The 14796-nt window shown below is 43.2% G+C and overlaps 1 protein-coding gene across 1 annotated transcript; it reads left to right on the plus strand.

Moving 5' to 3' along the window:
• Positions 1-3129: 3129 nt before the first annotated feature.
• Positions 3130-12076, plus strand: LOC112225637 (rho-related GTP-binding protein RhoE). Its single transcript, XM_024389759.2, has 5 exons — positions 3130-3439; positions 3729-3816; positions 8872-8981; positions 9788-9922; positions 10160-12076. The coding sequence occupies exons 1-5, from the start codon at positions 3290-3292 to the stop codon at positions 10406-10408; spliced, it is 732 nt and encodes a 243-aa protein (XP_024245527.1). The 5' UTR covers positions 3130-3289; the 3' UTR covers positions 10409-12076.
• Positions 12077-14796: the final 2720 nt, after the last annotated feature.

Here is a 14796-nt window from a genome sequence, read left to right on the forward strand (position 1 = left end):
GCTTGCCGTGCGGTAGCAGAGAAAACAGTCTATGACTTGGAGGACTGGAGTCTCTGACAATTTTATAGGCTTTCCTCTGACACCGCCTACTATATAGGTCCTGGATGGCAGGAAGCTTGGCCCCAGTGATGTACTGAAAAGATTTGTCATGGGTCCCAAGATCCTCAAAACATTCTACAGTTGCACCATCGAGAGCATCCTGACCGGTTGCATCACCGCCTGGTATGGTAACTGCTCTTTCTAGAGCTACGACATGAATATCAATGACATTATCATGATTAATCATCTGCGCAATGCACAAGGGCACGAAAGCCAAAAAAAACACACAGCACAGGTACTCACACGCACCAACGGACATTGTAACAATAATCGACCAAGACAAATGGAACAGTGGGCACATATATACAAATAGAATCAGTTGGAATAGGGGCCAGGTGTGCGCAATGAAAGTTCCAGCGGGTTCCGTGACACGTCCGTCCTAGCCCACTCATTAATGTCTTAATCACAATTGCGGATCGCCTCTTATCCTCTTGTCGTCCCCTTATGCCATAGTTTGTACATCTCAATTGTCATTATAAACCACATTTGTTTAAGCAAGTCAGCCATATCAGCTACATTTCTTGACCAATATACCTCGGCTAAGGGTTGTTCAAATGCACGACACAACGCGGAATGCCTGCACACAGCCCTTAGCTGTTGTATATTGGCCATATACCACAAACCCATGAGGTGCTTATTGCTATTACAAACTGGTTACCAATGTAATTAGAGCAGTAAAAATACATGTTTTTTCATACATGTGCCATATGGTCTGATATACCACGGCTGTCAGCCAATCAGCATTCAGGGCTCGAACCACCCAGTTTATAATTCAGATTGACTTGCACTGCTTCCCACCGATGGAAATCAATAGCATCAAACTATGAGGTGCATTGCAGTAAAATGTATCATAATTCTCCTTTTCTCACTGTTTTGTTTTTGCACAGTAGTTTGGTCAGTTCATGTTCATCAGTGATTTTGGAAAGGGGGATACCTAGTCAGTTGTACAACTGAATGCATTCAACTGAAATGTGTCTTCCGAATTTATCCCAAACCCCCCGAATCAGAGAGGTGAGGGGGGCTGTCATAATCGACATCCACGTCTTCGGTGCCCAGGGAACAGTGGGTTAACTGCCTTGCTCAGGGGCAGAACGACAGATTTTGTAACCTTGTCAGCACGGGGATTCGATCCAGCAACCTTTCGGTAACTGGCCCAACGCTCTAACCACGGTGGTGGTGGTGAATATTCCCAGCTCTCAGCATCTAATCACACACACTACTATTTCTTCATATTTATATCCCCCGTTTACAATGATTAGCTTATTCAGGAAATGACAGCATGTGAGACCGCATGGTGAACATCATTAGCAGTAGTCGACACCATTAGTGGCTAATTTTAATGAAGAGGAGGGGAGGGAGGGGCTAAATGTTGGGGCCCCGGGGTAATGTTGCAGAATGAAGTGCTTTCCTTAACCCAAAGCAGAATCCTCTCCCTTATTTAGAGCCTCATTGTGTGTTTACTATGACGAACAGCTGCAGGGCAAAGTCAAGGGAACTCATCATATCTCACAATAAGTGCTGCTCAGAGAGAGAGTGTGTGTGTGTGTGAGAGATGTTGTTTCCTCCATCGTGCTACAGAAGAACACACTGACTGATGGTGAGATAGGTGAGAGACAGCAGATGTTGCCTATGGGCTCTGTCATCATTCATATTCATCTCCTCTTCTGCACAAGAACACACTGTCCCAGGAAAGGTCCTTTATAAGAGTAGACCTTTATAAGAGTAGACCTTTAAAAGAGTAGACCTTTATAAGAGTAGACCTTTAAAAGAGTAGACCTTTAAAAGAGTAGACCTTTAAAAGAGTAGACCTTTATAAGAGTAGACCTTTATAAGAGTAGACCTTTATAAGAGTAGACCTTTATAAGAGTAGACCTTTATAAGAGTAGACCTTTAAAAGAGTAGACCTTTATAAGAGTAGACCTTTATAAGAGTAGACCTTTAAAAGAGTAGACCTTTATAAGAGTAGACCTTTATAAGAGTAGACCTTTAAAAGAGTAGACCTTTATAAGAGTAGACCTTTATAAGAGTAGACCTTTATAAGAGTAGACCTTTAAAAGAGTAGACCTTTATAAGAGTAGACCTTTAAAAGAGTAGACCTTTATAAGAGTAGACCTTTATAAGAGTAGACCTTTATAAGAGTAGACCTTTATAAGAGTAGACCTTTATAAGAGTAGACCTGTTGTGGTTGTTTACATTTTACATTGACATGTTAGTCATTTAGCAGACACTCTTATCCAGAGCGACTTACAGTTAGTGCATTCATCTTAAAAAAGCTAGATGGGACAACCTGTGAAATAAAGGTCCCTGCACATTTTTTTCATGTTATTTATTAATGTGTCCTTTCATTCATTCATACACTGCATTCAACGTATGTTCCATTCACAAATCACATCCATCACCCATCTCATCCCTGATGGGCCTACTTAACCCAAAACAAATGTAATTTCCCTCCCTCTTGATCTTGAACCACTCCAGTGTCCTTCATCTCAAAGTGAATTGAATTAATCTCACTGCTTTCCCTTGCCTGAACCCAAGGGAGGGGCGGGAAAGCACAGGTTTAGCCTGTTGTTACCAGATGCAGAAGCAGACCTACCAGAAGTGAAGAAAGGTATCTTCATACATATGCCTGTTTCACCCTGGGGGCAGCCACATGTTCTAAACACGAGTTATACAGACACCTTGTTCCAACCTTCCAGGTATTTCTGCTGAATTACATAATGGACCGTTTAGTTAATTCACTTTATTAATACCTTCATCTTGAGGTGTCCCACTTATTCAGCCACAGTGATAATGACTTCTTTTTTTTTTTACTATCAGGTGAGATAAACTTGCTGGCTTCTTTTCATCTCTGAACATGTCTCTATGTTCTGCTCCTCTGAGATCCTGAAATACCAAGAAATAGAGGGCGCTGTCCTCGTGGTAATGTTGATTGCCTCCACGAGGGAGAAAGGGGCGGACTACTGCTTCACAAAATTACCAGGGAAAGCGATTGGTTCACCGGCGGCCCATATATACACCCCCGTACGCATCGCTGGGCATTAGCCACAGTAGTTTTTCGGTGCAACGAGGACGCGTGTGAATTAAAGGCTGAACAATATCACAGCACAGGAGCAATTGTTATGGGGGATCTGATTTCTATGCGGAGTTTTTCTCTTTGAAGTCTGCAGTCTACATACATTTTAAAAAGTCAATGAAGGATACAGGATCCAGTCAAAAGCTTTCACCGAAATCCGGCATGGATCCTAACCAGAGCGTGAAGCGTAAAATCGTGGTCGTTGGGGACAGTCAGTGTGGAAAAACTGCTCTTCTTCACGTCTTTGCGAAAGATTGCTTTCCAGAGGTATGTTGTTGGATGTCGTTTGGGTAAATGCAAATAAACGTGCGGGTTTGTAAGGCGTTAGTTACCCTGGGAAGTGTTAGAAAAGAATATCGAACTTTCGTGTGCGCTTTAGTACATGCCAAGTCTTCCATTATTCAAATGATATGCTTGCAGCGTTATGGATCAAATTGTGATGGAAAATGTTTTTGTGGGTACAATTCATTTTAACATTGTTGGACATATATGTGTGTGTGTGTGTGTGTGTGTGTGTGTGAGAGATCGACAATAATGCGTTGTAAATTCTTTATAGAATTATGTCCCAACGGTGTTCGAGAACTACACAGCCAGTTTCGAAATCGACACGCAAAGAATAGAACTCAGTCTCTGGGACACTTCAGGTGAGTAACTTTTTGCATTACAATGTTTTATTTAATCTCTATAGAATTTCTTAAATATGACAGTGTCACAGGGAACGAGTCCGACTGGAATTTGGATTGGAACAGTGAGCGTTCGAATTAGTCAACATTTCTTAACGTTTGAATTTGTGGGGAATTAGACTGCGCACTGCCGGAAATCTTAATTTGACGTGTCATTAATATATTAAACAACCCCAGTGAGTGGAGACTACAGAGATTGAACTCGGTGACGCATCTCTAGCATGTTGGGATGGACCGCTGTAGCGCGAGGATTTGTCTTCAATGTGCAGTGTTTACATCCACACCTCTCGGTGCATCTTGGTCCAGAGCTGAGTAAAAACAGATGAAGCCATTTGGCACTCAGTTGCGGTACCAGCTAAGAAAACACAATACATTTGCAAAGGAATGATTTATATTGTGAGTTGAATAGCATAGCATTTCGAAAAAGCCCTGATTGGGGACAGCAACAGGCTAACTGAACTTAAAATCACTCGGCTGCCATTTGGAATAGTTTTTGACTCAATAAATGCTGACACATTCCATACACCTGTTCTTGCTAGAACAGAGGTCCCGGGAGATCTAACCCTAAAGGCGTTCGCATAGTAGGTTCAGTTTGCTCCTAACAGAACTCGGCTAGGCGAAGTGAACGTATGTGCCTCGCATACTCTTAAAATAACTTTGCTTGAAAAACAAGAGAAGCGGCATTAGTACTGTGTGTTCGTCTTGATATACCGTAGCTATTTAATTTAAAGTGTAAATTAATATAAGAACTTACATTTATTACAGGTTTCTTGAGTTACCGAGGAGGTCTCCGTCTTCAATTTTACATGAACTAAGATGTTTGGTCCGTTATTTCTCAAGTGAAATAATTTGCATGACAACGAGTAGTCTCGTTGATGACTAACTCACTGTAGGGGGCGTAGAATTTGGCTTCCGAATTTAGGCTTGCCTAAAGAGAACTGGGTGCATGAACAGCCGAAAACCCTTGTCAAAGACCATAATAGAACTGTTTCGGATGGGAAGCATGTGGACACCCCTAAGGCGTCAGTATGCTTCAGTTCGGCTGCACTCCGCCGCACTCATCTAGGCGAACTGAACGAGTGTGCTCGCATGCTCTCAACAACAACAAAAAACTTTCGTTTGAAAAACGACAAAAAAGCGGCAATAATAGTATTTGTCCATTTTGACTCGCCATAGCCAGTATACGCTTCCTCGAAATACTCAGAATTAACATGGCACAATAAATCTGTCATTCATTTTCTAGTTTTTGAAGACTAGATCTAAATAGCGCAATTTACATCAAACGAAGGACTTGGTGCAGTATTTATAAAAGAAAATTTTAATGAAAACAAGTCATATCATTGAATGACAAGACTTTAATTGAAGAATCCCTACTGTTGCCCAATAACCGACGAACGGGCGAAGACTACCGATGTCTGTTTGCCTCGAGTCGAAAATAAAACCTTACCGAAGTCCAAAACGAACGAAAACGTAACAATGTCATAAAGTATACATGACGTCTTCCGAAGTGTTTCGGCTGGGAAGCATGCGGACGCCTTTAACCCAGCCCCAGGTGGTAATAATTTCCTATCTACAGCCTCTGAATCAGCCTGGACTGGCTGGGGGATTGGGCTGCTCAACTCCCACTGCTGTAGGGGGAGGAAGAGCTGTGGGCTGCTTCTCCAGCTGGGGGGGATACGAGAGCTCTGGGCACCTCCCCTCCTATGTTCACCAGCTGATTGTAGCTTCCCATGTGTCTGTCCAGGACATTACTCCGTGACTACACCGCAGCTTCAGGAAATGCTCATCTCACCACACCAGGCCTGATATGGGTCATGTTGGGGCCTGCCTTAGCTACACTGGGCAATATTATTTTACAAATGTAATCTTATAGCAGAAGCTGTTCATGAGGGATATTTCTGTCCAGCACTTACGAGAAGCCTGATGTTTTAGTGTCTTGTGCTAATGTTAAAGCAGTTTGTTTGGAAGCGTCACTATATACTGTATGTTACTGGATCTCGGGTCTAGCCATTAGAGCAGATGGTACCTGGCACACAGCAAGTGTAGTTCTCAGCTGTCAGTTGTCTCACCTCTTAGCCTCAGGCTCACCACTACACTGTTACGATCTGTGCATAATAAATGAGGTCATGTTTGTTAGTGAACCCACTGTTATCACCCAGTGTAATGAATGGGATAGTTTGTAAAGAGACACTGACTCGCAATCAGGTACAGGAATAAAGCGGGGCACCGCCCACCCTCTATTGCTGACTGGGTCCATCTTTATTGTCTTTATGCAGTGGTGTTTGATTAGAGGCTTATTTCAAACTGGATGTCCATGTTGGTGCGGCAGGGTAGCCTAGTGGTTAGAGTGTTGGAATAGTGACCGGAAGGTTGCAAGTTCAAATCCCCGAGCTGACAAGGTACAAATCTGTCATTCTGCCCCTGAACAGGCAGTTAACCCACTGTTCCTAGGCCGTCATTGAAAATAAGAATTTGTTCTTAACTGACTTGCCTAGTTAAATAAAAGGTAAAAATAAAATGGGTGACTCATTAGAACTCCCACTGACATCCACCCATGTTTCATGTAGATGCCCCAAAGGCTGGTCATTCACCTATTGGAGGTGTTTAGGTAGGTAGTAATCAAGCACACACAGCATTTGGTCATTGCTGTCACTTGTTTGCAGCTTCTTGACGTCTTTAGTCTAATGAGACAAAGGACAGCATGTTTATAAGGCCTACCTGGCTTTTTAAGGATTTCATGATTTTTGTAGTTCAGCCCTTGACCGATATGGCTGGGCTGCCCTCTAATATGGTAGCATTGGCAGAGCTCTTGCATCTGGGTTGAGTGAGTTTGAGCTGCATGCCATTCACAAGAGGCTAGATCTATTCACAAAGACCTCCATTGTTTGCATCGCTTTATTTTATTTATTAAGCGCTCGTTTTCAAAACTCTGCCTATATTGTGAGCAAAACATTCTCACCTTTTTATATCTGAAGTACAATGCCTTCGGGAAACTATTCAGACCCCTCAACTTTTCCCACATTTTGTTACATCTTAGAATAACGCTGTATTGTATTAAATAAAAAATCCTCAGCAATCTACACTACCCCATAATGACAAAACGAAAACAGGTTTTTAGAAATGTTTGCGAAAGTGTTACACATGCCTTTTATATAAATAAGTATTCAGACCCTTTGCTATAAGACTTGAAATTGAGTTCAGGTGCATCCTTTTTCCATTGATCATCCTTGAGATATTGCTACAACTTGATTGGAGTCCACCTGTGGTAAATACAATTTGATTGGACATGATTTGAAAAGGCACACATGTCTATACACTCAACTGTGGGATGTTATGTCAGAGCAAAAACCAAGCCATGAGGTCGCAGGAGTTGCCTGTAGAGCTCTGAGGCAGGATTGTGTTGAGTCATAGATCTGGGGAGGGGGGGGATGTCTGCAGCATTGACGGTCCCCAAGAACATAGTGGCCTCATCATTCTTAAATGGTTGGAGCCACCAAGACTCTTCCTAGAGCTGGCCGCCCTTGGTCAGGGAGGTCACCAGTCAGGGATAGTCAACTCTGTGTTTTTAGAGGTCCCCGGAGACCCTTCTATGTAGAAACATGTCCTCCATCATACAGGGATGGCTAAGGAGGAGATGGGTACGTGGCTGTCGGAATCAGGGGACTGAACAAGCATCAGGGCTGCACTGAAATGGGGCTAATGAGTTGTCTGTCAGCTGTGCCATCGACCATCCTCACCTTTTTCCTGTGCTCCTGTATTCAATGTCCCTATTTGAATTTTATTTAACTAGTCAGTTAACATTCTTATTTATCCTCAGTGACTACTGTTTCTTTATAGTACATTTAACAGTCCGTCTCCATGAGCAATGTATACTTTTGCTGAATCTATTCAATGCCGTTAAACACTCCTATCTTCATTCTTTAGCTGATCGATGAGCAGTCCCATTGTTCAGAAGGGTAAAGTCCAGGGAAGGGCCACGTGTTATCAGGTTAGACAAACCAACCAGGGTGGTCCCCCTAACAGACCAGTTAGGGGCTTGATTGTATGCGGTGGGGCACGTGCATCTCTTCTGTTTGGCGCCCTCAAAGGATCTCCCAGACATGCTTGTAATCTCACGAAACAAATATTCCTAGTATTCTTGGCATCGCATTCCACATCTGTAAGCTCAATGTTCCACTGCTAGTCATCAGACTGTACACGTATTGTTGGGCTTTAATGATGTCACTACACTGTCCTATTCCAAATTCAGTTTGTGGAATCTTAGGTGTCTTGCTTTTTACATGTGGAATGCCACCTCTACTGGATAATAAGTAAAACAATTTGTCTCTAATTTGCCTTGTTTTTACCTGACTTTGTTGGTGACTCCTCCGGGCATTATTATATTAGTGTGCAGTAGAATTGAGGAAATTAAAATGCATGTGGAAAGATGCTTCAAAGAAATGCAAAAAAAAAAAGATCATGCCATATTTAGGTTCCAATCTAGCCTGCTCCTAATCAGTTGCCCAGTCCCCCTTTTTATGTTGAGACACTGGGGGGGATAACTAGTGGGATCTCATGTACTATACAGCAGTGACCAGGGACGGGAGTGTATAATTTTGTTTCTTAGATGAAGCTTTGAATAGCTAGCCTAATCAGTGAAACCCTCCTCCCTTATCTGCTCCACTTGGAAGAGGTCTCCTGTCCTAATTCTGACTGAGGGCTCTGGGCTGGGTATGAATGGACGCCAGAGCTCCGAGCAAAGAGCGCGTGTGGGAGAGCTCTACGAGCATATTAAATGATTACACAAGCTGTTACTATGGATGTCCCTAGGTGTTGACTCGCACAGTGACATGGTGTCAAGGAGTAAGTTTGCTATCCCTGGGTCATTCTAACACATGCACTGTATAAAATCTATGTCTGTAACTGATGAAATGTTAGTTTTAGCACAGTTACCGCACAGAGCTGAGGAGATGTGATTGTGTATTAATTTGACCTTGTTTGCATATTTTGACCTTGCTCTTATGCTTGTCTTTGCAGGTTCACCATACTATGACAACGTGCGACCTCTCTCCTACCCGGACTCTGATGCAGTCCTCATCTGCTTTGACATCAGCAGACCAGAGACCATGGACAGTGTACTGAAGAAGGTGTGTTTCAGGGCTTGTATGTCCTGTATGTTGTAAGCTACCTCTGCTTTGCCCCTGAATTATAGTAGGAAGTGGCTTGTCCCACTAGATCTTTCAATCAGCCCCCTTGACCCTCTCTAAAAGTCTTCTTTGTTACTGGGTCAAGTGGCTTTTCAGAAACCCCAGCGCTCCAAATTACTTTACTGGGCTGTACCAATGAGGGGACTAGAACTAGGGTTGTACCATTTGAGAGGAATGTGAAAACAAACTCACGTGAGGCTCAGCAGTAGTCCAACCGGCCTTGGTCACACATGGTCGCCCAGATCCCAGACACGGCTATTGTGGGTCTCGGTGCCCTTTGACCTGTAACGTCACCAACGCTCAGTATTGCACCAGCTGAGAGGCGTGTGGTCCTGTGTGTTGAACAACTCTGAGGGGAAACATGATGTTCAAGGCTCTGAATAAGCCTGGAAAAGTGGAAGAGGGTGTTTTCCATTACTTAAGTTGCGGAACACAAAGCTAGCGCTGTCAGAGCGACTTTTTTTTCCCAACGATGATCGCATGATAGAAAGACAACGAGAGGGTGTGTGGGTGGTTGACTTGTTGAGATGTTCCAGTGTCCATCAATACAGTCCTTTATGCACATGTTTTACTCACAGGAGCCCAAATCTTAACTTGATCTGTGCGCATAACAAAAAGTCACGTTATCCACTTAAAACTCATGTTGGGTTGTCTGACGCTGAATATAAACCAATCTTGTAAAAGCACTACCTTTTTTTTGTACTAGAAGTGTTGCTGATCTCTCCCGTTCTCTTTCCTCCGTATAGTGGAGAGGAGAGATCCAGGAGTTCTGTCCCAACACCAAGATCCTGCTGGTGGGATGCAAGTCAGATCTCCGCACAGACCTCACCACACTGGTGGAACTATCCAATCACAGACAGACACCCGTGTCATATGATCAGGTAGGCGCTACATGCATTTTGCTCGTACTTTGACACTCCCTAAGATGCAGTTCATAGTTTTTATTGGACTTGTACTGTGTGTCTTTCACTTGGCACTATTAATGAATAAATGTGGCATCTGTTTACAGCTTTAAAAAAAAAAAAGTTTAGTCTGCTAAATTGCATAGATTTTCAATACTGAAATATGCTTGAGTTCCAGACTCTTTGTTCATCTCTCCCCCTGATTCTCTGTCTCAGGGCTCTAACATGGCCAAGCAGATCAGTGCTCCGTACATCGAGTGTTCGTCTCTGCAGTCTGAGAACAGCGTCAGGGACCTCTTCCACGTGGCCACGCTGGCCTGCGTCAACAAGGGCAACAAGAACGTCAAACGCAACAAGTCCTCCAGGAGCACCAAGAGGATCTCACACATGCCCACTAGGCCCGAACTAACCGCTGTCACATCAGACCTTCGCAAAGACAAGGCCAAGAGCTGTACAGTCATGTGATTGCCCTAGACTAGGGCGACTGACTGTTATGGACTGGGAGGAGCAGGCGGGTGGTGAGGACTGTGCATAGAGCCCCTCCCATCCTTCTAGACATGCATGCAAAGCAGTGAGAAGGCGGGTTATCGCCGCACATTAAATCATCAGCCCCCCCCAAAAAAAACTGTACAAACCTACATCTAGCTGCCCTACTCTGTCATAGGAGAAGTGCACTGGAGAGACTGAGGCCACTGAACTTAAAGGTCTTCAGTTTATTTATTTTTAAAGGTCAATAAACTAATCCACAAAGAGGTGTGGACTTCTTGTCAACATTTCTTCACCCGCAGAAATGACGTGCACTTTTTTTGGTCCGGGACCTGGACAGTAAAATGTGCTAATCTGGTTTCAGGTTTAGACTTTTGTCGTCAAAGAGAAAAGTGTACTGTGGATTCACCACTGAGAAGATCCTTGTTCAGATGCGAGAGACCGCTACTGTGTTCTGCTCAGTAAGATGGTTTACGAAGAGAAATGGAGCTCTTGCGCTGGCCCCCAGGTCTCGCACTTACAGCCAGAAGTTCAAAGGACTGCCTGTTCGAGTTTTGTTTTGTTACTGCCTTGAGTTTGTCAAATGGAAATGGGATGTTTGTTATAAATTGTTGCACACTGTTACGACAGAGCTGAAAGCCTTTTTAATGTTTTAGTACATTGCATATTGTTCTAGCTATTGTTTTTGATCAGCATTGCCTGCTTCCCCCTTGTTTTGCTGTCTTATAAGTTTACAACCAAAGAAAAGCTTGACAGTGGCGATATCGCTCAGAGTAACAGTTGCCGACTACTGTTGTGACTGGCTGCATAACGATCATTGCCAATGGTTTGAAAGGATGTGCTACATCTCTGAGGACGTATCCTACACCCTGGCTCTTGTCACTGGGTAGATTTCAGCGGTGGTGTCTAGCCCCGAAGCCAGTCACTCTAACTGTAGGGGTGAACACCCACGCCAAGTTTTACATGCAGGATGGGGTTAACAATGTCAGTGCTGAGAAGGTCACTGAGCTCAAATCCATTATTGCACGGATTCTTTTTAAGGATGTCCTCAGCTATGCAATGCACAGATTCTGATGACCAGTGTCTAGTTTTCAATGTTAGCTGGTTGAAGGACTGTACAGTGCTGTTTGCTTTGTGTGGTGCTCTAGTGCAGGCTACACACTACTCAGTCGCTCTCAAAATCCATAAACTACTTTTAATTCAAACCCATATCTCATAGCTAGTATCATTGTTTGGTCCTAGGCTTTGACTAGTTCACTGGGTCAGTAGGCTAAAATAAAGTAGCTAAGTAGAACTAGCCTGCAGACGCTGTAGCTATCGATCCCTCCGCCCTCTCCAAGCAGCTACTGGTGAAGTAGTTCTAAATCTAAGAGCTGCAATTTTATTTTCTGTTCTGTCATCATAGTACTTTGGTGTTTTCCAATTTCTCATAACTGGAGAAGTCTGAACTGCTTTGAGAATAGTATTATCAGCCAGCGGGTGTAGCCTCTGTATGAAAATGGTTTAAATTAATGGTCAGTGTTAGCTGTAGAACATCAACCTCTTTTAGAAATTTAAGTCCATTTGTGAGTCTGATTGTTACCACAGTATTTATTGAAGTTATATATTTTCCATTTGACAATAAAGTTCAGTGTACAGTACAAGGTCCATTTTTGTCTTGACTGAGACCTGATTTTTGTCAAACTGTCTGGAATACCACAGATTCTGCCTGGATATTTTATCAGAACACATCAGCCATTTTGTTTTTCTTGCTGCCTCAGTCTCCTTGCAGTAAAATAATTGCTTCGCTTGGGATAATTAAAACATTGATTAATAGTCAATTAAATATTTCATCCTTCTGGCACATTAATAATCTGAGAACATCATGGACATGGTAACTGCAGTCTTTTCAGAAATAGAAATGCTGTTTGATGAAATTGTTCTCTCATCTACTTGGCCAGCTTGCACTTTCTCACCAGGTTCAAACGACTGCCTCTTAATGTCAATTAGGTTTGACTCTCGTAGATATGCTTTCACTCGCAAATTAACAGAATTAAGGCAAATGTATGCAGTTTAGTCAGATACTCCATAATAGATTAGTCAGTTTCTAATTTGAGTTTCACATTTTGTATAACATCAAGACTGGCTGTAGGCCTACAGTGTGAGTGTCTAGGTAACCACGATTACCCTGGAAATGTTATTCATCTGACAACCGTCGCTGAGATCAAATCAAATTTATTTATATAGCCCTTCATACATCAGCTGATATCTCAAAGTGCTGTACAGAAACTCAGCCTAAAACCCCAAACAGCAAGCAATGCAGGTGTAGAAGCACGGTGGCTAGGAAAAACTCCCTAGAAAGGCCAAAACCTAGGAAGACCTAGAGAGGAACCAGGCTATGTGGGGTGGCCAGTCCTCTTCTGGCTGTGCCGGGTGGAGATTATAACAGAACATGGCCAAGATGTTCAAATGTTCATAAATAACCAGCATGGTTGTATAATAAGGCAGAACAGTTGAAACTGGAGCAGCAGCACGGTCAGGTGGACTGGGGACAGCAAGGAGTCATGTCAGGTAGTCCTGGGGCATGGTCCTAGGGCTCAGGTCCTCCGAGAGAGAATTAGAGAACGCACACTTAGATTCACACAGGACACCGAATAGGACAGGAGAGGTACTCCAGATATAACAAACTGACCCTAGCCCCCCGACACATTAACTACTGCAGCATAAATACTGGAGGCTGAGACAGGAGGGGTCAGGAGACACTGTGGCCCCATCCGAGGACACCCCAGACAGGGCCAAACAGGAAGGATATAACCACACCCACTTTGCCAAAGCACAGCCCCCATACCACTAGAGGGATATCTTCAACCACCAACTTACCATCCTGAGACAAGGCTGAGTATAGCCCACAAAGATCTCCGCCATGGCACAACCCAAGGGGGGGCGCCAACCCAGACAGGATGACCACATCAGTGAATCAACCCACTCAGGTGACGCACCCCTTCCAGGGACGGCATGAGAGGGCCCCAGTAAGCCAGTGACTCAGCCCCTGTAATAGGGTTAGAGGCAGAGAATCCCAATAAGAGATGCAATAAGTAGCTATGTTTCATTTACATTTCTTGCTAAAACTAAATGTGGTTGGAGTGTTACCGTTACTCAGTACATTAAATTGGTGACCCCCCCCCCAATGGATAGAATGCAACAACTAAGACTTGCCATTCTAATAAATTGGCTGCCTAGGCTAGTCCGTGCCATGGTGGAACATGTACTCCTGTAGCGCTGAAACGATTGGCTGGTGAAAGTTGCCAGAAAAGCAAGGTGAAGCATTCTTGAAAGTCAGGCAAATCCTTGTCATGCAAAGAAACAATTTATTTTTTAAAGCAGTAGGTATTTAGAATTAAATGGAGTGAATCTTACATATCACGTGGCCTGCATACCTTAACTTTAAGGTAGTCAGCAATCATTTATTTGTCTAATCGTTTCAATTTTTCACAATTAAGTTTGACAAAATCTACCCCGTCGAACGAATGATCTTTAGAAAATGTTTATCTGCTATTTCCATTACATGTGGCAATGATTGATTTTTTTTTTTTTGAGCCATTGCTTTTGTGGAAACCTGCCTACTGAATGTGATTCAGACATTTTACAGAACCATGCAGGACAGAATGGTTGCTGTTATGCTCATCAGATCACAGAGATGGAAGTGTTGATCCAGTGGGTGTACATCAGTCGTCTCTGGTGAAAGAAGTTGGACCTGTTCCAAAAAGGATCGGGGATTTCCTCCCTGGACCCTACCTGAATAAATTTTGTTTAAAAAAAAATCTGCTTCTTCCTCTCCAGCACCACATGTGAAAATGGCACGTTTTATAGTAAAAGATGGGAGAGAAGTGTTTCCAATGTCATCAACCAATTAATTGCCAATACCTAGTCAAAATTGGTTAAAATCACAATGTACACCAATGTCATTGGAAACACATCTTCTGCCATCTTTTGTACTAAACATAAATGTGTAATTTTCACATTTGTTGATGTTGGGGTGGTGCTCGAGATAATGAATATGAAGTAGATTTTTAAAATATTTTTTCACATTTCCCTTGAAATATGGAGACCCGGTTGAAACGAACCCGAGAACAACCGAACCCGAGAACAACCAGACCCGGCACCGTATAGACCCAGTGTGATCCAATCCGAGTCAGGGAAGCAGCTGAAGATGTATCATTTTTTAGATATGTTATTAATTAAAACTGTTAATGCCCGCTTCGAGAGAAAGAGGTACAGACTTGGCAGCAGGCCAACGTTTGTGAAAAGAAGCAGCAGCATAAATTAGTTCTCTTTCTACTGCAGCAGTCAGGTTCAGGTCTGTACAGGTCCTTACCGGCAAATCAGTT

The sequence above is a fragment of the Oncorhynchus tshawytscha genome, linkage group LG26 (genome assembly GCF_018296145.1).
Source record: "Oncorhynchus tshawytscha isolate Ot180627B linkage group LG26, Otsh_v2.0, whole genome shotgun sequence".
In the NCBI taxonomy this organism is placed as follows: Eukaryota; Metazoa; Chordata; class Actinopteri; order Salmoniformes; family Salmonidae; genus Oncorhynchus; species Oncorhynchus tshawytscha.

Bases quoted from the DNA above. Each gene is read 5' to 3' on its own strand.
- LOC112225637 (XM_024389759.2), top strand. From the start codon at position 3,290: ATGAAGGATACAGGATCCAGTCAAAAGCTTTCACCGAAATCCGGCATG. The intron at 8,982-9,787 runs GTGTGTTTCAGG...TCCTCCGTATAG, and splicing joins TGGACAGTGTACTGAAGAAG to TGGAGAGGAGAGATCCAGGA. The intron at 9,923-10,159 runs GTAGGCGCTACA...TCTCTGTCTCAG, and splicing joins CACCCGTGTCATATGATCAG to GGCTCTAACATGGCCAAGCA.